Source organism: Rhinatrema bivittatum, chromosome 6, assembly GCF_901001135.1.
Source record: "Rhinatrema bivittatum chromosome 6, aRhiBiv1.1, whole genome shotgun sequence".
NCBI classification, from domain to species: domain Eukaryota; kingdom Metazoa; phylum Chordata; class Amphibia; order Gymnophiona; family Rhinatrematidae; genus Rhinatrema; species Rhinatrema bivittatum.
In genome coordinates, this window is record NC_042620.1 from 177,622,572 (window position 1) to 177,647,293 (window position 24,722).

General features: G+C 43.2%; 1 protein-coding gene across 1 annotated transcript in view; it reads right to left on the minus strand.

The window, feature by feature from the left end:
* NME9 (NME/NM23 family member 9) overlaps positions 1–24,722 on the minus strand; it is a 316,239-nt gene that overhangs the window by 233,225 nt on the left and 58,292 nt on the right. Inside the window, exons 6-7 of the mRNA XM_029606189.1 lie at positions 15,486–15,602; positions 5,761–5,848 (exon numbers count right to left, since the gene is read on the minus strand). Of these exons, the coding sequence (XP_029462049.1) occupies positions 5,761–5,848; positions 15,486–15,602 (205 nt within the window). The remainder of the gene's footprint in view (positions 1–5,760; positions 5,849–15,485; positions 15,603–24,722) is intronic.

Sequence of the window (24,722 nt, forward strand, 5' to 3'; positions counted from 1 at the left end):
GATTGTAGAACAATACGGATGTCTTCGGTAGTTAGTAGTACTTTCAGTCTACTTAGGATGTGCAGTTTTGCGTATCCTGTTGTGATTAATTTTTTAATGTCTTTTCATAGTAACATTTTTCTCAATCTGGATTCCTAAGTCCCTGACGTGATCCAAGGATATGATATCAAAATTACCTAGGTTTATAGATGGAAGATTAACTATGGAGGAGTTTCTCGTTAATCAGATGAGTTCAGTATTTTTTGTGTTTAGTGTTTCCCCGAGGGCCAACTTTAAAAGCCTCTGCACTTCGTCGGCAGTTCTTTGAGCATCGATGGTGAAGAAGGAAGCTGCCTGCAGCTAAATTCATCAATCACTGCTATCAACGCCACATCTCAAGACAGTAAGTTCATCTGCAAGGCTATTTCCCTTTGACAAACGGTATTTCATGTTATTTTCCCACCTGCTTTAAATTTCAATTTTTCTAATGTTTCAATTTGGTTTACAAATGTTTTAGGTTATTTCACAGAGAGAACAAATCAGCGTTTTTTTCTTTTATACTCAAGTCATGGAAGCTCACATATGCTATCAATATGGGTTCATGGGCAGGTATGGGCTGGTACATTTTACATCTTTAATTCAAGCCCCTAAGGCAGGTTCTCCGAAACATGGTGCCATGTCGGATACAGTTGAACTTTAATCTTGAGCACAAGTACGCTTTATCTATTTCACAAATGTTTGGATGAAGTGGAGAATTTTGTTTTTTTGATATTTCACAAGACATTTGCATAAATATTGAATAAGCATTTCCAAAAAAGGCACTTTGACCTATGATTACATATGGCTGTTCTTATGGAGAAACGTATTGCATTAAGCAACTGCTCTGGTGTTATGACGATCCTTCAATCAATTATACAATCACGTTGTATTTAGTTTTATGCCTATTTAAATATTTAAATTGGAGTGGATGAGTATTTTTTTGTGTTTTGATTCAATTTTTATTCTCACTTATTTTGGATTCTTTTTGGATGACTTCTAAATGGTTTTCCAATTGGTATAATATAGCTTTTTCAAGGATTTTAGAGAGGAAAAATACATTGGATATTGGATGATAGTTGTCCCAATCATCAATTCTATCAGTTTTAGTTCAAGGATTGGTTTTATCACTGCTTGTTTTGCCCCGTCTGGGATCAGTCCTTCTGAGAGCGAAAGACTGATAATTGTTGCTATTGTCGGGGTGATTATGCTGTTTACTAGTTTCAAAGAATTTGCTGGGAATGGGTCACTAGGATATGTAACAGGCTTAATTTTTAAAATGATTTAACAGATTTCAAGTTTAATTACTTTGTTAAATATGGCCCAATTAGCTTGTTCGTGATTTTCATCTGGTTTGCTTGTTTGTGAGCTGTTGGTGATTTGTAATTTTAATTTATTGATTTTATCTTGTAATAAGGTTGCATAATCATTGCAGGTGTTCTTTAAGAAGTTGAGGTTGTTTGAGATGGAGGAAGATGAGTCTTTTAGTAAGTGTTTTACAACTTCGAATAGTAGTTTGGAGTTAAATAAGTCTCCGTGAATCTGATTAGCATAGTATTCTTTTTTTGCTTCATTTATTAGTATACAGTTTCTTGCTAGGAGGAATCTGTATTTTCCTAGTGAGTCTGTGGATGGGCATTTCCGCCATTGTTTCTCATGTTTTCTCAGTGATAGTTTAGTGTGTCTTAGTTCATCATTGTACCATGGTTTCTTCTGTTTGTGGAGTTTCATTCTTTATGCAGGATTTTTGTCTGGACTGGGCTTAGATTGTCAGCTATTTCATTTACAATTTTATTCCAGGAGTCAAATGCTGAAGAGGCATTTGCCTGATTAAAATCGGTTAGTTTGTTTTAATTGCTTCTGCTAGTAAGTCTGATTCAATCTTTTTTCTGAAGGTGAAAGTTTGATTTTTTTATTATATTTTTATTCATTTGTTTGAGGAAGGCTATTTTTGCTTTAATTAGTTGGTGATCGGACCAGGGTAGTATAGTGTGGGAGGTATTGTTGAGACGGTTGTTGTTACTGGCAAAAATTAGATCAAGAATGTGGCCTTCTTTATGAGTGGGATTATTAACAAATGGCGACCACACCATTGCTGCCATTGTTTCTAGGAAGGTTTCACATGTTGTGGTTTTTGGTGTTTTATCTACATGTAGGTTAACGTCTCCTGTTATTAGGGTGGAGTCAGGAGATGGACATGCTTTTGTAAATATTTTGATTAGTGGTGAGCAGTTATTTTGGAGTATTCCAGGGGGGCAACAGACCAACCCTATGTTTAGTTGTATTGATTTTATTATTGCTACCTCATAGGGTGGGTTAATATTTAATTTGAGGTCTTTTTTTTTTTTTTTTTACTGATTATTAACAGACCTTCTCCTTTATGTTTAAGTCTTGGGGAATGAAAGACATCGTAGTTGGGATGTGTAATTTGATCTGATAGCACATTGTCTTTGTCATTCAACCAGGTTTCAGTAATGCAGAAGATAGAAGGATTTAATTCCTCTAGTAGATCATGTAATAGTGGAATTTCTTTTGACAGGGCTTGAACATTCAATAATAGAAATGTAAAAGTTAGGCAGGATGATAAAATGGGGAGTATTGTTACTTGTTGTCCAGATGACCATTTAGCTTTCTTTCTTTGGTTGTTTCTTATGGCTCTCCTTGGGTTTCCTAACATACCTTGTCCTAGTGTGGTTTTGATAGAGTGTTGCTGCTCCATTATTGTGTTTGTGTGGTCATAGGGACTTTTAGTTTTTTATAACCACCCAGGGCTCCAACTTTGGGCACGCACAAAAGGGCGGGCTCTGAGTCGGGCAGAGGATGAGATCAGTCCCACAGGCGCCAGCGATCTTGCTCTCTTCCTTCCTGTGGGGGCGAGGAAACGCTCCTCCCACGTCTGTCTGGTCGCCCGGCTTTCTCTCCTCACCTCTCACCGGCTGTAGCCGGTGTTACCATTAGAATATTGCTTTGACAGCAATGCTGGTAGATTCTGCAATCAGTAGTGCTGTCAGAGCAATGCTGTATGTACCAGGAACCAGACACTAGTTCTAAGCTCCCAGTCTCATTTAGAGGGATCCGGCTGGGTTGTGAGGGTTAGGCTAGGCTTGCTGGGGAGGCCAAGGGGTGAATGGAGGTGAGGGATGTAAGCAATTTTCAACAAACCTGGGGGTGGTGGAGGAGGGGGCACTGATTTGTTGGAATGCCTAATGCTTTCTAGCATTTTTTGTGGGGGTTTTGGGGGGAGGGGAAATTGGAAATCATGCCACAAGGTCTAAGCATCTCTTCAGCAGGATGAAGCGGAAGTGAGTGGTCCACCAAGCTCATGTGGCTTCTCTTGTTTTATCCTCTAGGCATTTAATTGACTATATTCTTTTGAATATAGCCAATTAAGCTTAAAATTATCCACCCTGCTTCTGGGGCCGGCTAGTGTTAGTCAAAAACTTATTCGGCTAACTCTAAATATCAGAGTTAGCAGGATAAGTTTCCTGGCTAAATGATGCTCGCCCGGAATGCCCCCAACTTATCTAGCTAAATTTTAGCAGGATAATGAATTATCTGGCTAAAATTTATCCATATTAGGAGCTACCACCCAGGAAAAAGATCTAGGCGTCATAGTGGATAATACTTTAAAATCATCGGCTCAGTGTGCTGCAGCAGTCAAAAAAGCAAACAGAATGTTAAGAATTATTAGGAAGGGAATGTTGAATAAAACGGAAAATGTCATAATGCCTCTATATCGCTCCATGGTGAGACCGCACCTTGAATACTGTGTACAATTCTGGTCGTGGCATCTCAAAAAAGATATAGTTGCACTGGAGAAGGTACAGAGAAGGGCTACCAAAATGATAAAGGGGATGGAACAGCTCACCTATGAGGAAGAGGTTAGGACTGTTCAGCTTGGAGAAGAGACGGCTGAGGGGGGATATGATAGAGGTCTTTAAGATCATGAGAGGTCTTGAACGAGTAGATATGAATAGGTTATTTACACTTTCGGATAATAGAAGGACTAGGGGGCATTCTATGAAGTTAGCAAGTAGCACATTTAAGACTAACTGGAGAAAATTCTTTTTCACTCAACGCACAATTAAGTTCTGGAATTTGTTGCCAGAGGATATGGTTAGTGCAGTTAGTGTAGCTGGGTTCAAAAAAGGTTTGGATAAGTTCTTGGAGGAGAAGTCTATTAACTGCTATTAATCAAGTTTTCTTAGGGAATAGCCACTGCTATTAATTGCATCAGTAGCATGGGATCTTCCTGGTGTTTGGGTAATTGCCAGGTTCTTGTGGCCTGGTTTGGCCTCTGTTGGAAACAGGATGCTGGGCTTGATGGACCCTTGGTCTGACCCAGCATGGCAATTTCTTATGTTCTTAAAAATTGACATTTACTTATTTATTTTAGTAAAAATTTTTCTATTCCTCCTATAACTTTGTTAAGCTAAATGGATTACAAAATCATCATAAAACAATGTTAAGACAAATAACAATAAAGCATAAAATATTAAGATCAGTCAGAAAACATTTCAGTAAATAAGACTGCTTTATTTAGCTGGCTAAATCACAAGTTTCTACCTTAATTTGTTTGAATATTGACTTCTTTGTGTTCATCTAGTTTTGAACTGAACATTTAATACTAAAGAAGAGTCATATTATAATAATGCATATGTATGCAATATATTTCATATACATCTTTCAGACTTTAAAACTTTAAAGGAACAACGGATTTAGACACACTCTGGCTCCAAAACTGTTCTGCCTTCATGATGAACATCTCATAAACTGATGTCCTCTAACCCTGCCTGCAGACAAACTGCTTTTACTGCTTCATAGCTGAACTCCAGAGAAAGAAAGAAAGAAAAAGAGAGAAATAAAGCATAGTATTTCTCAAAATGCTTTTGATTTCCTCTTTGAGAGGCATGGGGTGGAAAACTGATTCTAAATAATATGTGGAGTTAATTAGTACACAAAATGAATTAAATGTGTGCAAGGATGTGATAGTGATTTTTATATTCTATTTTCCAATCTTGCTACATGTATATTTTGTGGAATCTGTAGTCAATAGTATTTAACTGGTAAACTGAAATAAACTTTCTATCATTAGACAAACAGAAGAGCCCTTTGCTCTTATGAAACAATCGCAAACTATTCTGAATTAAAAGTTCTAAGAAATTATAAAAAGTCCATAGAGCAACAAGGCATGATAAGAAGTGTTATATGATTGAAAAAGAAAATAAAATGGCAGCCCACAATCTTAAAAAGAAGTGTAATAATACAACCTCTGAAAACTGTCTGATTCTTGTTTTTTAAATGTATTTATAATTTTTTATTCTGATTATTGCTTTTTAACATTCCTAAAGCCTGATTATTCGTACTCATTGTTGATTCAATGGTATGCTTCATTCCTCACCCCAATGCAATTCAAGCCATGATGACAACAACTATTCTATTGGCAGGAGCTAATTACTTTTTTGGAGTGGTAAAGAATGATCAATTGGCTATTGAGGAAGTATTCTGAGGTTTTCCTTATCTTCCTCTGTAGCCAATAAACTGTCCTTTCCCCATTCCAAATGCTGTAATTGATATATATCAGTAGAATATTAAGCTTTCAGTGGCAGTTTAATGTTATCAGCCTGACAACAACTGAAGTGAATAAAGTAACAAGTTATGCCTGAGTCTGGGGTGCTTTGTGTGGCAACAAACATGAGTGCTGACACGAAAAAAACCTCTTCTGTTTTAAAATGTATTACTTACCTAGCTCATCTTCTGCATGGATCATAATAGCATTTTCTTCTTCTTCTTCTTCTTCTTCTTCCTTTGTGAATAGAGCTTCATCCTTAATCTAGAACCAAGAAAAAACAAAACAATGAATCAGCCTCAAAGCATCCAAGATCTAAGAGGTCAAATGAATTACATTTTAACAGGTTAGGCCAAAACAAGAAATTGTAATGAAATAATTTTAGGACCAATGAATGAGACTCTAGTGAAGTGTATGGGCCAATGATGAGTCAAATAAAAGAGAGTGAGAAGGCAATATTCAGAAAGCCGGTGAGCAGATCCATCTAAAATTATCTGACTACCGCCAGATAACATTCAAATCTATCAGTTATGTTTTAATAAAACCAGTTAGGTTTGAAAGTTATCCCCACCCCAGCCCTATCACTCTCTGTCCCTCCTCCCCCCTTCTCAGCCCCACCACTCTCTCTTTGACCTTAACTCTTCCCAGCTCCACCATTCTCTCTCCCCTCACCACCAGCACAACCATTAGTTTTTCTATCTCTATCTTCACCTATTACTGCTGTCATGGCTATCTCACTTCCCAGAGCTGCAGCAGCTTCCTACCATCATAGGAAGCTGCTGCATCACAACTACAGCTAGTTTAAGCCTCCTTTACCACTGCCATCCTCATGTCTCCTGCTGCTTCCAGCTGGCAAGAATTAGTCTTAAAAAGAAACTTGGAGGGTTTGTTTTTTCCATTTCCTGTATCCTCCAATGCCCTGTGATGGCTTTACGGATTACAAGTTGGGAACCACTGAACTAATGTATGTTTAGGGTCTGATTTTTATTGATTTGCAAAGAAAACACCAGCAAATTGGACATAGTAGTGGTTTGGTTCTGCGCATACCATGTCAAATTTCAAAACAGTTTTAAGAATACATACATTGCACTAATTCCCCACCACCGCCCCAATCAACATATAGAAACAAATGCAAATTCTGACTTGCGTCTTGGAAAGGCGCATTTGGCTTCCAATTTCTCTATCACTGCCAAGGTATGTAATGTATTTCCCCAAAACATAAAACTGAAGGAATGTGGAATTCTCCAAAATGCAGAGTTGCTTACCTGTAACAGTTGTTCTCCAAGGACAGCAGGATGCTAGTCACCACACATTATCAGAAGGAGCCTGGCACAGAAAACTTTTGTCAAAGTTTCTAGAAATTTTGACTGGCTCACTGAGCATGCCCAGCATGCCACTAACCACATGTCCACGCGGGGTCCCTCTTCAGTCTTATAACATAGAGTAACTTCCAGTCCACTTGAATAAAACTAGGCTCTCCAAAGCTTATAACATGTTACTGCATCATTGCCAATCACTTAAGGTATTTATTTATTTTATTTATTTATTTAAAATTTTTATATACCGACATTCATCCAGGATATCATATCGGTTCACATTGTAACGCAAAACAAACGCAAGGCATGGCGCTTTACATTGAACAATAAAACATGATAACAAGGCATTAACGAGAGGGGGGAAAAATAACATGGGGGGTTTGAATAGGGGTATGGATGGTTTGAAGCTAGATTACAATATTGCTTGCACAAAAAGTCCAATGAATGTAGAAAGTTAACTGCAGCTTCAGCCTTTTCAAAAATAAGAGGTTTCCCCTAGTGCAGGGGTCGGGAACCTTTTTGGCTGAGAGAGCCATGAATGCCACATATTTTAAAATGTAATTCCGTGAGAGCCATACAAGACCTACCAAATTAATTTACTACAACCCCCTACTCTCCTGACGCCCCCCCCCCAAGACCTGCCAAATTAATTTACTACAAACCCCCCCCCTGACCCCCTCCCCCCAAGACCTGCCAAAAGTCCCTGGTGGTCCAGCGGGGGTCCAGGGCTCGCAGACAAATCTTTAATAAAAAAGTAAAAATCTAACAAAACCCTCCACCCTCCTGACGCCCCCCAAGACCTCGAAAATTAATTTACTACAACCCCCCCCAAGACCTGCCAAAAGTCCCTGGTGGTCCAGCGGGGGTCCAGGAACGGTCCGGGAGCGATCTCCTGGACTTGGGCTGTCGGCTGCCAGTAGTCAAAATGGCGCCGTCGACCCCAGTGACATAGTGAGGGCAAAGGGCCGTCGGCGCCATTTTGACTACTGGCAGCCGACAGCCCAAGTCCAGGAGATCGCTCCCGGACCGTTCCTGGACCCCCGCTGGACCTCCAGGAACTTTTGGCAGGTCTTTGGGGGGGGGGGGTTGGTCAGGAGGGTGGGGGGGTTTGTTAAGATTTTTACTTTTTTATTAAAGATTTCTCTGCGAGCCAGATGCAGCCATCAAAAGAGCCATATCTGGCTCGCGAGCCATAGGTTCCCTACCCCTGCCCTAGTGGATCACTCTTAAGTGCGCAGGATATAACAAAGTAATACAAAGTTTCTTTTTTGCTAGTTGAATGTAGATTGAGGAAAACGCCCACTGTTGCAAAGATACTACTGGTGAGTAATCTTGTGGCCCACATAAAATACCTTGGGGGTCTGCCGATAGACCATCAAAATATTTCCTTTATGAGCAAAGTATTATAGTATAATGAGTGCTGAAGAGATTCAGAACACCTGGAAATATGCCTTGCAAAACACTATACAAGTGAACAGTGAGAGAAAACCTTCTAAACACAACAATGCAGTTTTATTTCACCAAGAGGGAGCTCTAAAATGGAGAGACTTATGAAAGCAAAATTGCTTACCTTGTAATAGGTGTTATCCCAGGACAGCAGGATGTAGTCCTCACATATGGGGTGACGTCACTGGACGGAGCCCTATCACAGAAAACTTTCTGTCAAAGTTTCTAGAAACTTTTGATTGGCACACTGAGCCTACTGAGCATGCCCATCATGCCATGATTCCCTGATCCACAGGGGTCTCCCATCAGTCTCGTTTGTAGCAATAAGCTTTAGCCAAAAATAAAATAATAAAACGAATCGGACCCAACTCTGCGGGGTGGCGGGTGGGTTTCATGAGGACTACATCCTGCTGTCCTGGGATAACACCTATTACAAGGTAAGCAATTTTGCTTTATCCCAGGACAAACAGGATGCTAGTTCTCACATATGGGTGATTAGCAAGCTACGGCTGAATCATTTTGTAGTGGACCAACAGGGAACAACTTGTGCAACAGGCACAATAACTGGTGAACTGTTGGAAAAAAACAAATGAGGCAGCCTGAAATCACAGCAGGTTGGATGCAGAAGGAGATGGGATTATGCTGGAAACAAGTTCTTTAAGACAGATTGTCCATAGGCTGAATCCTGTCTTCCTTCTTTGTCCAAACAGTAGTGAGCTGCAAAGGTGTGAAGAGAAGTCCAAGTTGCAGCTGTACATATGTCCACTATTGGCACTGAACGATAGTGTGCTATTGATGTTGGCATTGCTCTTACTGAGTGTGCCTTTACTCGCCCTTGGATAGGAAGGCCTGCTTTTCAATAGCAAAACTCTATACAATTTGCTAACCAATTGGAGAGAGTTTGTTTGCCCACTGCTTTGCCCGGTTTGTTTTTATCAAAAGAAACAAAGAGTTGGGTGGATTTCCTATTGACTGCAGTGCGGTCTAGGTAGTACTCCAGTGCCCGTTTACAGTCTAAGATGTGCAAAATTCTTTCACCTTGGTGAGAGTGAGGCCTTGGAAAGAATATGGGCAAGACTATGGACTGATTCAAATGGAATTCCGTAACTACCTTAGGAAGGAATTTTGGGTGAGTATGGAATACCACCCGGTCATGTAAGAATTTTGTATAAGGTGAGTATGTGACAAGTGTTTGTAACTCACTAACCTTTCTAGCAGATGTAATAGCTACTAGGAAGAGAACGTTCCATGTAAGAAATTTAACGTCGCAGGAATCAATGGGTTCAAAGGGAGAACGCATGAGCCTTGTTAGTACTACATTAAGGTCCCATTGCGTAACTGGTGGCCGTAACAGAGGTTTTAAATTAATTAAACCTCTCATAAACCTACTGACAAGGGGTTGCGCTGATATAGGTGCATCCCTGATTGTATTATGGTACACTGAGATTGCACTGAAAAGTACCCTTACTGACGAGGTCTGGAGACCTGAGTCTGAAAGGTGCCAATGATAGTCTAATAAAGTTGTCGTGGGGCAGGAAAAAGGGTCAATATCTTTCTGTGCACACCATCTGGTGAATCTTGTCCACTTAGAACGATAGTTTTTTTGTGTGGAAGGCTTACATGAAGTTACAAGCACTTGAGAGACATTAGTTGAAAGATTGAGTGGTTGCAAGATCAAGCTATCAACATCCAGGCCGTTAGAGATAGGGATTGAAGGTTGGGATGGCGCAACTGGCCCTGATCCTGAGTTATGAGAGTGGGTGCTGTGCCCAGGCGAATCGGTTCCCTGATCGAGAGATCGAGGAGTATGGGAAACCATACTTGTCGAGGCCAATACGGGGCTATGAGTATCATGGACCCCTTGTCCTGTTGTAGCTTCACTAGAGTCTTGGTTAGTAGCGGTATCGGGGGATATGCGTATAGAAGGCCTGAATTCCAGGGGCGAGTAAAGGCGTCCCTGGCAAACTTGTTGGTCTGATGGTATGGGGAGCAGAATTTGTCTACTTTGCGATTCAGCTCAGATGCAAAGAGGTCCACTGTTGGTTGCCCCAATGTTGAAATATCCTGGTCGCTACTAAAGGATCCAGGGACCACTCATGAGGTTGGAACTGACGACTTAGGCGGTCTGCAATGACATTGTGTATGCCTGCTAGATATGTGGCCCGGAGAAACATTGAATGTGTCAGGGCCCAGTCCCAAATTTGTGCCGCTTCTTGACAAAGGAAATACGAGCCTGTACCTCCTTCCTTGTTCAGGTACCACATGGCTACTGTGTTGTCTGTCTGTATCAGAACAGTCTTGTGGGAAAGGCAGTCCTTGAACGCATGTAGCGCATAACGCATAGCTCAAAGCTCTAGGAAATTGATTTGAAATGTTGCTACGAGTTTTGTCCAAGTACCTTGAGTTTAGAGATTTCCTATGTGCGCTCCCCACCCTAAGGTGGATGCATCGGTAGTTAAAGTTACTTGTGGAATTGGCTGTTGGAAGGGTAGGCCTGTGAGCAAGTTGTCCGTGTTTGCCCACCAGAGGAGAGAGGAACGTAGTTGTTGAGTTATTTGAATTGGAGATGACAGTGGTTGAATGGCTTGTATCCACTGCGCCCTCAACGTCCATTGGGTAATCCTCATGGCTAATCTGGCCATAGGAGTGACATGAACTGTGGAGGCCATGTGGCCGAGCAGAGTTAGGAACTGATGGGCTGTCGCATGTGTCTTTGTGCATAGAGATTTTGCTAATGAGGAGAGTGCTGCACGGTCTTTTGGAAGGAAAGCTCTTGACGTTATGGTGTTTAAGTCTGCTCTGATGAATTGCAATAGGCGAAATGGGATTTCTGGTAGTTGATTAGGAATCCCAATGAATGGAGTAGATTGATTGTGAGCTTGAGAGAGTTGAGAGCTCCTTGTCTTGACTGACTTCTGATGAGCCAGTTGTCCAGGTAGGGAAAAACATGTACACTTTCCTTGTGTAACTGGGCCGCTGCCACCGCCAGGCACTTTGTGAACACTCGAGGCGCTGAGGCAAGCCCAAATGGTAGAACTCGGTACTGGAAATACTGATGTCCCACCAGGAAGCATAGATACTTGCAATGAGGAGGGAATATTAGAATGTGAGCGTAAGCGTCTTGAAGATCCAGAGAACATAGCCAGTCTCCCGTTTGAAGTAGAGGTAGCATGGTTCCTAAGGATACCATTCTGAAGTTTTCTTTCCGCAGGAATTTGTTGAGTTTCCGGAGGTCTAATATGGGACATAGGCCTCCTGTTTTCTTTGGAATTAGGAAATATTGGGAGTAGAATCCTCTGCCCTGCTGAGGTCAGGGAACTGGTTCCACAGCCCTGACTCTCAGAAGGGTGGACAATTCTTTTTGTAGAAGCGTGGAATGATTTTGAGTTGTCCAAAACGAGCTGGGTGGAGTATCGTTTGGTACAGTGAGAAAGTCCAGATGGTAACCGTGAGATATGACTGAGGGTACCCATTGGTTGTTGGTGATGTGTGACCAATTTTGATGAAAAAAGACTATTCGACCACCTACAGGTAGAGTTGGGGTCGGATTGGTGGAAAGGCTTCTGTTCTCTGGCGAGATTTCAAAACCCCGAGGCCGGGCCTGTCTGGGGTGGAGGCTATGCCCTAGGTGCTCTTGTTTGTCAGACTTGGGCTCTTTGCATAGGTCTTTATGACCTATCACGGGGTGCTGGGGGATAGTATCTCTGTGGCCTGTAATATGGCTTTTTTGATTCTTTCCTGGGAGGTCTGCGTGCAGAGGACTGTGATTCTACCGGAAGAGGGGAAAGCTGATGTAGAGTTTCCGAGTGCTCTTTGAGTTGTGATACAGCTTCATGTACCTTGTCTCTAAAGTGATTATCTCCCATACAAGAGAGGTCTGCAAGCTTTTCTTGTATCTCTGATCTAAGGTCTGAGGCCTTCAATCAGGCCCATCTGCGAGCACTAATACCCACTGCAGCCATCCTGGGTGATGTTTCGAAACTATCATAGGCTGCTCGGACCTCATGCTTTCCAGCTTCCAGGCCTTTATAAATGATGCTATTAAAAGAATCCTGGAACAGTTGGGGGAGTGAGTCAGATAATTCTTGCAGCTGTTTCCATAGATTACGTTGGTATTGTGTCATATAAAGCTGGTATGCCGCAATTCTGGAAACCAGCATTGAGCCTTGGAACATCTTTCATCCAATGGTGTCTAAAAATCTGCGCTACTTCCCAGAAGGAGTAGATGAATGTGGCTTGATTCTTTTAGATTTCTTTTGGGCCGATTCCACCACCACAGATTGGTGGGGAAGCTGAGGCTTCTGAAACCCTGGAATGTGCTGTACCAAATAGGTGGCATCAGTCCTTTTATTGACAGGTGGTATGGTACAAGGGTATTCCCATAACCTGTGTTGGAGGTCCACGATGTTGCGACCGTCGCTGCCCGACATCTCCACTACGCCCACCTTACCGCTTTGGCGACTCCCTCTTTGCCTGTTGGAAGTTTGGCTGCCGCGGCGCCCTCCTGCCGTCCTCCGCCGGCGTCCTCGGACCGGCTAGAAGCTGCACACTGCCATGTTTCCTTGGAGCCTAAGGGCGTGTGCGTGGTGCGGCCCTGACTGAAGTACCAGCAGTGGTGCGAACCTCAGGGACATCCCCCTGAGGTAACGTCATCTGCACCGGATATTTAAGGTCTCTGAAATCGCTAACTAATCGAGTTAGCATGGGATAGGGTTACTCTACCTAAGCTACTTGGCCTCCATGGACTTACCAGGGGTACCCGCTCCTCGGGGGCCTCGTTTCTCTTTTGCTTTTCAGATCGCAATCTGGAACCGGTACTCGCTCCTCAAGGGCCCTCGTTCCCGGACTTGCTACTGAATACCACTTCTGCCAGGAAGTCATCGCTGCCTACAACATCAGTAAGTTACCTTCTCTCACTCAGAGCGTTCCCTGGAACCAGGTACTCGCTCCTCGAGGGCCTACTTCTTTCCAGCTCCTGGGCTGCTTCCAAGAAACTATTGTGTGAGTGTTACCATCAAGGTTCTGTTCCTGAACTCTGCATACCCTGCCTACTCACTATATTCAGTTTCTCTACAGCTCAGTTATCCAGGATCGCTGTTCCAGTATCTGAGGGACTACAGCCCAGCCGAGCACTTCAGCTCACTACTGCCACCTCTGGTGGTTCAACATACTGTTTAATAAAAGAACTAGTGTGTGTCCGTCTTCATACTCTGAGCCCGACCGGTGGTCCCTCTCGGGATCTTCCCCCGGGGGCATGGTCATCTGCTACCGGCCGAAGGATCCACCCACGACTACCTCAAACACTAACACACGAGCACCTCATGCACCGGTATTGCAAGAACTTCTTTCGGTGGATCCACAAATTGTAAAACTTCTAGAGTTTTTTGTCTGGTATCTTCCTCCGTCACTAACTGGAAAGGGATGGTGTCAGCCATCTCTTTAACAAAAGTAGAAAAAGAGAGGTCCTCTGGAGGGGACCTTCTCCTTTCTTCCGGAAGCGAGTGATCTGATAGGACGTCATCCGATGAAGTATCGGTGCCTGACTCATCCCAGGTGTCCGAGGAGTCAAAGGAGGATGGAAAGATGGTATCGAGGGCACCGATGGTTTCATCCGTGGCCTCGATGGGATTAATGGAGAGAGAGAAGGTTTGGGATGAGAAACTCCCGATGGACCTGGTGTTGGTTCAGGCATCGGTAAAGTCTTCGACATATCTTCATCTGTGGGCCGTGGCATCGGAGCGTCTAATGGCTGCACCGGAATGGCACCAATAAGAGTGTCCAACTTGGTAAGTATTGCGCCAACAGCGACAGATCCGGCATCGGCATCGGTACAAGCATCGGTGCCGGCGAAGGTGTTGGCATCAGTGATGGACTCGGAGCCGGCGATGGAATCGGTGTCGGTAATGGAATCGACAATGGCGATGGAATCGGCATCGAAGGTGGAATCGGCGCCTGTGCTGGTATGGAAGATAGCTCTCGGATAGCATCTCGAACTGCCTGGCGGATATATCCATCCAGTTCCGCCCTTATAGCTGGTGAATTCAGAGCAGCTATAGGGGGTGGCAGTGAGGGTGAAACCGGCCCTTCCACAGGTCCCTGTGGTGGCACAGTACCCGGCACCGATATCGGTGGGGATCGCCTGGGAGTCATAGGCCTCATGAGCATTGATGACTCATCCATCCAAGGTTTCTTAGGAGTTGGTTCAATAGGCATCGAAGGAACTCCGGGCATCGTGTCAGAATCTGGATCCAGAGGTCTTCAATGGCGATGCCGGTGTTTCACTCAATGCTCGGTGCTCTTTTTTTTTTTTTATTATAGAGGTTGATTTTATAGATGATCGAGAAGGGGTCAGAGATGGTTGGTCACCGGCTTCGTCCGGACGACATCGAGTTTTCAAAACCAATTTTTTTACCGCTCCAGCCGGAGACGATTGCGTTGAAATCGAAGTCGACGGCAGCAATTGAAGATGGAAAAGATGCTCCATCTTTTCCATATGAACTCGTCTGCCCTTCGGTGTCATTTCAGCGCATTTCGGGCATGTCGATACGTCGTGTATCTCACCCAGACATAGCACACATTCAGTGTGCAGGTCCGTTATGGACATAGTGCAAGTACAATTCGGGCATTTTTTAAACCCGGTAGCCATGTCAAAGGCCGGACAGCCGTTGACGACCTTCTGACTGGAAATTTAGTTAATGATATCGACCGGAAAAATTGTTTTACTCACTGGTGAAAAAAAGGGAGACCCCTCCGGTGGGATAACTTTTTCCGAAAAATTTGTAACTTTTTCCGAGTGTGAATTTACCATACAAGGCTCCTTACCCGCAAGGCTAATAACAGAGCGGAAAAAAGAAGACTGAAGGGAGACCCCTGTGAATCAGGGAATCATGGCATGCTGGGCCTGCTCAGTAGGCTCAGTGTGCCAATCAAAAGTTTCTAGAAACTTTGATGGAAAGTTTTCCGTGATAGGGCTCCATCCAATGACGTCACCCCATATGTGAGGACTAGCATCCTGCTTGTCCTGGGATAAGATCTCAATATGTGTAGTACTCTAATCTGGCTCTACTTCACTCAAAAAGAGCATTGCTAAAGAAAGGCTTAAAAGCCATTGGCATATACATTGAATATTGTAACATTACCACTTCACGTTTGGCACCTTGATCCAAAACCTTCTTTTCTGCTATTAGTTGGTTCAGTATGGTTTTCTGTAGCAATGGTGCATTTGCTCCTCTTACAATAGCAACGAGCTCTCCTCCCTGCAACATACAATGTTCTGAGCTTATTTATGAGAAGCATCTTCATGGACTATATGATAAGAAGGTAATAAACAGAGTTTTACTAAACATAACAAGTACAGTACAAAACATGAAATGTGTTGTTATAACACTTTTCTATAATCAGGAATCCCAGAAGAATCGTAGAAGTTACTCCTGCATCACTGAAATGCACCCATGGTTGTAAAATGTCAGAACTATAGAGATACATATACTGTAGTAGTGTATGATCTGTGGAGAAAATCTACTGAGGAAGAATATTAAATTGCTTACCAGTAAAAGGTGTTATTCAGGTCTCATCCAAGATTTCAAAATACTCACATTTCTGCATATGTGCTTATTGTGTACATACTAGAAAATCAGTACTAACTATTCTGTAACGGAAGCCCCCTGAAGGAGACCTGCATAATATCCAGGAAGCACAAACTGCCCTTCTCTCTGAACCTCCCAAACAGAAACAATTCAAACTACTGCACCTAGTAGCCAATCACAATTGTCAGTGTCTCTGCAGCTCACACTAACATTTACTTATTTTTGTCTGGTTATCTGTACGAAGACAGTACATAGACTTCCATTGTAGTTCAGTTAATATAAATTTACTGAACTCCAAATGGCCATAATTTTTCACTCAAATAAAGGCTGGCACTGTATTTATAGTATCTAAAGAAAATACACTTTAAGGGCCTGATTTTTGAGAAGTTCATATTGAAAACCTAGCTGGCTAGGTAACTTAGCCGGTTAAGTAACTCTTCCCTGTTAAGCCCCCATCCTGCCCACCACTTAGCTGGTTAACTACTTCGTTGGATAGTACTTATCTAACTGGTGGTCGGTCAGCGCAGCTTGATATTCAGCTGACACCTCTTAGTCGGATAAGTTGCCACTTATCCGGCTAAGTGGTGTTGAATATCAGGGTTTAAAAGGATCTATGCACGTAAAATGTTGTTTTATGCATGTAAATGGGCTTTTGAAAACTGTCTGGAGGTGGGGGGTTGTGTGCATAAAAATGTACACATAAGTGATTTTACACATACTTTTATGCGCAGTAGAAAGAACTGTACAGATGACATATGACCCCAGAGAGATTGTAAAGAATATACCCCCAAATCAATGCGTTGTACTGGTGGAAATGCAGGATGAAAGGGTCTTTTTGACATATTTGGTGGATTTGCCCAGTAATTCTGAAGTTTGGGGAGAATGTATTTATATCGGCGGGGACATTTTGAAATGTTTTATACCAAAAGCTCTGAAAGTGTGGCTACTGAACATGCCATATCAGGACTTACCTGCCTTTCATAATAGGTTACTCCTCCATGTGGTGACAGCGGCAAGGTATATCCTGGCTTTGTGGTAGAAGGAGGACATAATGGAGCAATTACTACTTGTTGCGTCCATTGGTCGCAGACAGCTGCGACCGCTCTGCCTCACCTCTTTTTTGCCTTTCTCCACCTCCATGGGCACTCGGCACTGGCCTGCCTCCAGTGCCGAGTTCCGAAACCCTCGGCGTCTCCAACTCAGCATGGGCATCCCCGTCCGCCATGCTCCTTCCCGTGGCCTCCTAGGGCGCGCACGCATGCTGTCTACGCTTATCTACACGTCATGGCGGGAACCTCGGGGGCGTCCCCACTGCATGACGTCAATACCTCCGGGTATTTAAGCCTCCGTGCTGCTCATAACGAACGAGTTAGCAAGGACTTCAGTTTAGCTACTCTGACCGCTTCAAAGCTGCATGCTTAGACTCCTCACTACCCTCCGGGGTATTTCGCTCCTGAAGAAGCTCTGGGCACCCACTCCTCGGGGGCCTCTCGCTTCCAACTACCCTTCTGGGTTTTCTGCTACTAAGACAACCGCTCCTCGAGGGTCTTTCTTCTCTTACAGGATCATCTGTGCTTCCAGGTACTCGCTACTCAAGGGTCTATCCAGCTCAGAAGTATCCTGCATCACGGTCCGCCGGTCCCACCTTCACCAACTACCAGGAGGATTCCTGTACTACTCTCTAGTGAGTACCTCTATGATCCAGCTCTCCATTTCCACCCACCAGGTTTGGCTTATCCCACTCTGCGGAACACTACCAACCTTGTACATCTGGGTGAGACTTCTCCATCTGAGGCTGTCTGAACGCACTGGCACCTTGCTGGACTTCAGTGCCATCTCTTCCGGCATTATTACAATCTATCTACAGCAGTACAATAAAGCTTTCCATCTCCAGTGTCTGCTCTCTGAGTCTAGCCTATCGCTGTGGTTCCCCACGGGGCCCCTCCCTGTGGGAGGAGTCAACTACACAGCGACTAAGAGTCCACACTATGCCTCAAACCCAACACTACTTATCTAATAATTTCTTTTTCTTTAATGAAGACAGGTTAATTCACGACCAGTGGGTTATGCACCTATACCAGCAGATGTAGAAGGAGCAAACCTGACATCACAGTATATATACCCCTGCACTGACATCAGCCCATCAGTATTCTCTGCAAAAGCTAACTATGGACTAAACAATACATGATCATAACTACTAACAGACAACCATTCAAACACTCAGTTAACAGGAAAACACTGAGTTCACACAAGGAATATAATATCACTAATCTAGGGACTGGATCTGAAATTTACCAGTAATCCCCAGAAATACAGCCACTCAGGAGGACAATAGCACTACCATCCAGCAGCCAAGGATGGTGGTGCTATTAATCTATCTTCATTAAAGAAAAGCAAGTTTGCTTACCATAAATGGTGTTTTCCGTAGATAGCAGATGAATTAGCCATGCTGCCTGGGTACGTCTTCCGTGCCACTAGGTGGCGGAGTTCTCTCTAAGTCTAATAAAATCTTTCAGCCAGGGGCTCCCTCCTGCCTGTTGCTAGTATTGCCTCAGGTTCCTCAGTCAGTATCAAAGCATGTAAGTTATGTTAGAACTGTCCGGGGAGGCGGGCGGGCCAGCATGGCTAATTCATCTGCTATCTATGGAAAACACCGTTTACGGTAAGCAAACTTGCTCTTTTCACGTAGATAACATCTGACTTAGCCATGCTGTCTAGGAGTCCCCAGCTGAGGTATTGAGCAGGTTCATTACGTTCAGAGTTCTTGATGTGCTCAATATTAGAAGTAATGGCGGACAGTTCCTATGAAGGCTTCTTGCTTGTGGATTTTGTGCTCTTCTGGAGGATAGTCCGACCCATTAATGAGTCATCCGCTGATTGTTTGTCCAAACAATAGTGGGATGTGAAAGTGTGTAATGAAGACCATGTCGCTGCTTTACAGATATCTGTGATTGGTACTTCGTGGAGGTTGGCTATGGAAGCTGCCATTGCGCGTACCTTATGTGCTTTTGGTGCTGCAGGTAACGTCTGTGATATTTGAGTATAGCAAAACTGAATGCAGTTGGTTATCCATGTGGATAAAGTTCTTTTTGTTACTGGCCATCCCTGTGAATTTGGATTGAATGAAAGAAATAATTGGGATGGCCTATTGGAACAATCTGTACGCTGCTTGTAGTAAGCCAATGCACGTTTACAATCTAAAGTATGTAATTTCCTCTCATTGTCGTTGTGATGAGGTTTTGGATGAAATGTAGGTAAGGTGATAGTCTGGTTGATATGAAAACTGGAAATCAGCTTTGGTAGAAATTTTGGGTGGGTCCGTAAGGTCACTTTGTCATGGTGAAATTGAAGATAAGGAGGAAAATGAACCAGAGCGTGCAATTCACTTATTCTTCTCACTGGTTATTGCTACCAGAAAGATAACCTTCCAGGAGAGGTAACGAAGGTGTCAGGTTTCTAAAGGTTAGAACGGTGGAAGCATGAGTTGTTCGAGAACTGTGTTAATGTCCCATGGTACTGGTGGCTTCTGTAACGGTGGACGTAAGCGTAATACTCCTTTCATGAATCTCGAAGCTAAAGTATGACATGAAATAGGCTCTCCATTAAGAGAGATGCGGTAAGCTGCAATAACGCTTAAATGTACCTGTAAAGAGGAAGTGGCGAATGAAGGTACGAGAGAAGTTGTTCTGGAGAGCAAGTGAATGGATCCGTTCCTGTCGACAAGCACCAGGAATTATAACGAGTCCATTTCCTTTGGTAATTTAATCTTGTGGAAAGCTTTCTAGAGGACAGTAGTATGTCCTGGAGAGCAGGAGAGATGTTCAAACGTTGATACGCGAGCCTCTCAACCTCCATGCCGTGAGATGCAGGGAAGAGTGAAGGGGATGTAGTAGTGATCTGTTGTCCTGTGTAAGAAGGCGATCGCTATCCCCTAGAGGTATCAGATTGCAAATCGATAGGCGTAGGAGGTAGCTGTACCATGGTTGCCTTGGCCATGCAAATGCTATGAGTATCAGATCTGCTTGGTCCTCAATACACCTCTGAATTGTTCGAGCGATGAGAGGTATCGGCGGAAATGCATATAGGAGATTATTTTTCCAACTGATTAAAAACGCATCCAGGGCGAGTCTTTGTGGGCTTGGATAAACGGAGCAAAAAGTCTTGATCTTTGCGTTGATTTCTGTCACAAAGAGGTCTATGGATGGCAGGCCCCAGACCGCGAATATGTGATTGGTCACCTTTGGATTTAGTTCCCATTTGTGGGGATGAAAAATCCTGCTGAGTCTGTCTGCTCTGGAATTATGAATGCCTGGCAGATAAGTCGCCTGCAGGAAAATGAATCTGCCGTGGGCCCATTCCAGAATCTGAACCGTTTCCTTGCAGAGGTTCAAAGAACCGGACCCTCCTTCTTTGTTGATGTAAAACATGGTAACTTGATTGTCTGTGTGAATCATTACAATCTTTCTCTGAAGGTAGCTTTCGAAGGCTCAAAGGACATAACGTACCGCTCTCAGTTCCAAGAGATTGATGTGAATTGTCCGTTCGTACGAGGTCCATTGACCTTGTGTCTGTAAGTGTTTCAAGTGTGATCCCCATCCTGTGGGGGACGCATCTGTGGTTAGTATGATCTGATGTCGTAATGGGCATAAGGGGGAGCCCAATTGTAGGGTGTTTGGAAGTAACCACCATTTTAGATCCTGTTTCATACTATTGGTTAATGAAATGGGGTTTGAGAAAGGTTGGAGAAATTGATCCCATTGATGTTTCAAGCCCCATTGTAGACGGCGCATGTGGAGGCGGGTATTTGGAACCACATAAATGGATGCAGTCATATGTCCCAGAATTGTGAGGACCTGGTGTGCTGGCACTGTCGTAGCGTGAAGGAGTGTTGTAGCTATCGTTGAAAGAGTTAACACTCTTGGATGCGGTAAGAATGCTTTGTCTTGGACTGTGTCTATGAGGGCTCCCATAAACTGTAAAGTCTGCGTGGGTTCCAGATTTGATTTTTCATAGGTAATGAGAAGACCGAGAGCATCTAAACATGATATCGTTCGAAGAAGATGGTCTTGTAACAGTGACTGATTGCTTGCAACTATCAGCAAATCGTCGAGGTAAGGAAATATTTGCACCCCCTGTAGTCGAAGGTGTGCCACCACCACTGCTAGGCACTTGGTGAACACTCATGGGGCAGAGGAGAGGCCAAATGGAAGAACCTTGTATTGGAAGTGTTGATTTCCCATCTGGAAACACAGGTAACATCTGGATCTTGGATGAATTGGTATATGTGCATATGCATCCTTCAGGTCGAGTGAACACATCCAATCGTTGGGTTGAAGAAAGGGGAGTATGGATTTGAGAGAAGTCATCTTGAATTTCTCTGTTTGAAGATATTTGTTGAGTGAACGGAGATCTAAGATTGGGCGCAGTCCTCCTGATTTCTTGGGAATTAGGAAATATTGGGAGTAAAACCCTAGATGTTTCTCTGGGTAAGGTATCTTCTGGATACAATTCTTTTGTAAGAGAAGTTGTATTTCTTGCAGAAGATAAGAACATAAGAACATGCCATACTGGGTCAGACCAAAGGTCCATCAAGCCCAGCATCCTGTTTCCAACAGTGGCCAATCCAGGCCAAAAGAACCTGGCAAGTACCCAAAAACTAAGTCTATTCCATGTTACAGTTGCTAGTATTAGCGGTGGTTATTATCTAAGTCAACTTAATTAATAGCAGGTAATGGACTTCTCGTCGAGGAACTTATCCAATCATTTTTTAAACACAGCTATACTAACTGCCCTAACCACATCCTCTGGCAACAAATTCCAGAGTTTAATTGTGCATTGAGTGAAAAAGAACTTTCTCCGATTAGTTTTAAATGTGCCACATGCTAACTTCATGGAGTGCCCCCTAGTCTTTCAATTATCCGAAAGAGTAAAAAAACGATTCACATCTACCCGTTCTAGACCTCTCATGATTTTAAACACCTCTATCATATCCCCCCTCAGCAGTCTCTTCTCCAAGCTGAAAAGTCCTAACCTCTTTAGTCTTTCCTCATAGGGGAGCTGTTCCATTCCCTTTATCATTTTGGTAGCCCTTCTCTGTACATTCTCCATCGCAATTATATCTTTTTTGAGATGCGGCGACCAGAATTGTACACAATATTCAAGGTGCGGTCTCGGAGCGATACAGAAGCATTATGACATTTTCCATTTTATTCACCATTCCCTTTCTAATAATTCCCAACATTCTGTTTGCTTTTTTGACTGCCGCAGCACACTGAACTGATGATTTCAATGTGTTATCCACTATGACGCCTAGATCTCTTTCTTGGGTAGTAGCACCTAATATGGAACCTAACATTGTGTAACTATAGCATGGGTTATTTTTCCCTATATGCATCACCTTGCACTTGTCCACATTAAATTTCATCTGCCATTTAGATGCCCAATTTTCCAGCCTCACAAGGTCTTCCTGCAATTTATCACAATCTGCTTGTGATTTAACTACTCTGAACAATTTTGTATCATCTGCAAATTTGATTACCTCACTCGTCGTATTTCTTTCTAGATCATTTATAAATTTATTGAAAAGTAAGGGTCCCAGTACAGATCCCTGAGGCACTCCACTGCCCACTCCTTTCCACTGAGAAAATTGTCCATTTAATCCTACTCTCTGTTTCCTGTCTTTTAGCCAGTTTGTAATCCACGAAAGGACATTACCACCTATCCCACGACTTTTTACTTTTCCTAGAAGCCTCTCATGAGGAACTTTGTCAAATGCCTTCTGAAAATCCAAGTACACTACATCTACAGGTTCACCTTTATCCACATGTTTATTAACTCCTTCAAAAAAGTGAAGCAGATTTGTGAGGCAAGACTTGCCTTGGGTAAAGCCATGCTGACTTTGTTCCATTAAACCATGTCTTTCTATATGTTCTGTGATTTTGATGTTTAGAACACTTTCCACTATTTTTCCTGGCACTAAAGTCAGGTTAACCGGTCTATAATTTCCCGGATCTCCCCTGGAGCCCTTTTTAAATATGGGGGTTACATTAGCTATCCTCCAGTCTTCAGGTACAATGGATGATTTTAATGATAGGTTACAAATTTTTACTAATAGGTCTGAAATTTCATTTTTTTAGTTCCTTCAGAACTCTGAGGTGTATACCATCCGGTCCAGGTAATTTACTACTCTTCAGTTTATCAATCAGGTCTACGACGTCTTCTAGGTTCATCGTGATTTGGTTCAGTCCATCTGAATCATTACCCATGAAAACCTTCTCCAGTACAAGATTTGTGGAATGTGAATGCTTTTTGATGGATTCGATGTGGAAGGGTAGGTAGGGAGGAAAAATGGAGAGAGTATCTGTGTTATATTATGGATAGAACCCATTGATCTGATGTTATGCTGTTCCATGCTGGAAGAAAATTGGATAATCTCCCTCCCACTGGTGGTGGTGGCACAGCAGGTTTTATAAAACTGATGCTGGTTTAGCCGGTTGAGGATCAGTCGGCTGTCTAGTTGGACGGGGGTTTCTTGCACGTTGACGAGGTGCTAGTGCCTGATATGGCTGTTGCCTTGGCGGGTAATAGGTTTGAGGCTTATAATAAGGCTTAAATGGTTTAAAGGGGGGGAGGAGTCTAAGATGGCCGCCGCTGAAGGACGCTGAGTCTCGCAGCTCTGAGCGTTCTCTTGTAAAATCTTCTTTTTTTCCTGGTTAAATCTAAATTTGGTTAAACAATGCCTCACAAGAGAAAAGGCAAGGTGAGGATTTATCCTCCGGACTCACCTTGCATACCAGGCCAGCGAATAATAACTGACTTCGCGATCTCAGGAACAAGAATGGGGGAACCAAGCGCCGCTGTGGTAGTCTCGGGAGGAGCGAGATTTTCACCTGGCGAAATTACACTGAGTCCCCCAGATCCCCGTGGCCCGCTGTGCAGCTCTCCACTTCTGCACACTGGAGGTATTGTGCACACTGACCCAAGTTTGGTCGGAGGAGTTCAAGGTGGAGGAACATCCAGCGTTGCAGGAGCAGAGGGGGGAGCCTCAGCCCAACCTATATCGTGTCTGGAGTGGGAGACCCAGGAAGGGGGAAACCTCGGCATGGGAAGTGCACCACCAGGAACATCAGACCAATGGTCTAGACGGGAGGAGGTAGGAACTGTGGCTCCCATGCCTTGGGAGTTTGTGAAGCCGGCGGAGATAACTTTAGAGTCCCTATGGGACCTAATGATGGTAAATGCCCATACCCTCAGAGACCAATCCCAACAGATGGGTATAATGTTGAAAAGACTGGAGTTGGTAGAGAAAGACCAGAAAGAGAATACCAGTTGTAATAATGTGGCTATCCAAGAAATAAATGTGAAAATTAAACAGGTCCAAGATTTAAATATGACATTAATGAGAGACCGACTAGCAACACAAAGAAGATTAGAGTCTATGGAGAATTTCCAAAGACATTTGAATGTTAGATTGGTGAACTTTCCCAGAGTAATGGGTGAACCTGTGTTAGTAACTCTTAAAAGATATATGACTGAGGTTTTGAAAATCCCTGTGGAGTTACACCCGTCAATAAAGAAAGCTATGTTTTTGCCTATTAAAAATGTTATAACACAATTACCTGAGGGTGGAAACCGGGTAGATTTAGAAAATCTCACGGAATATCTAGAAAATTCAGACCTGGAAGTGACTGAAAGAGCAGTTTTGTTCGTGTCTTTTTTCTCTGACCCAGAAAGAGCAGTTGTTATGAAAGCCTATTTTTCAAACATTAACACTCCCTTTATGGGGGCTAC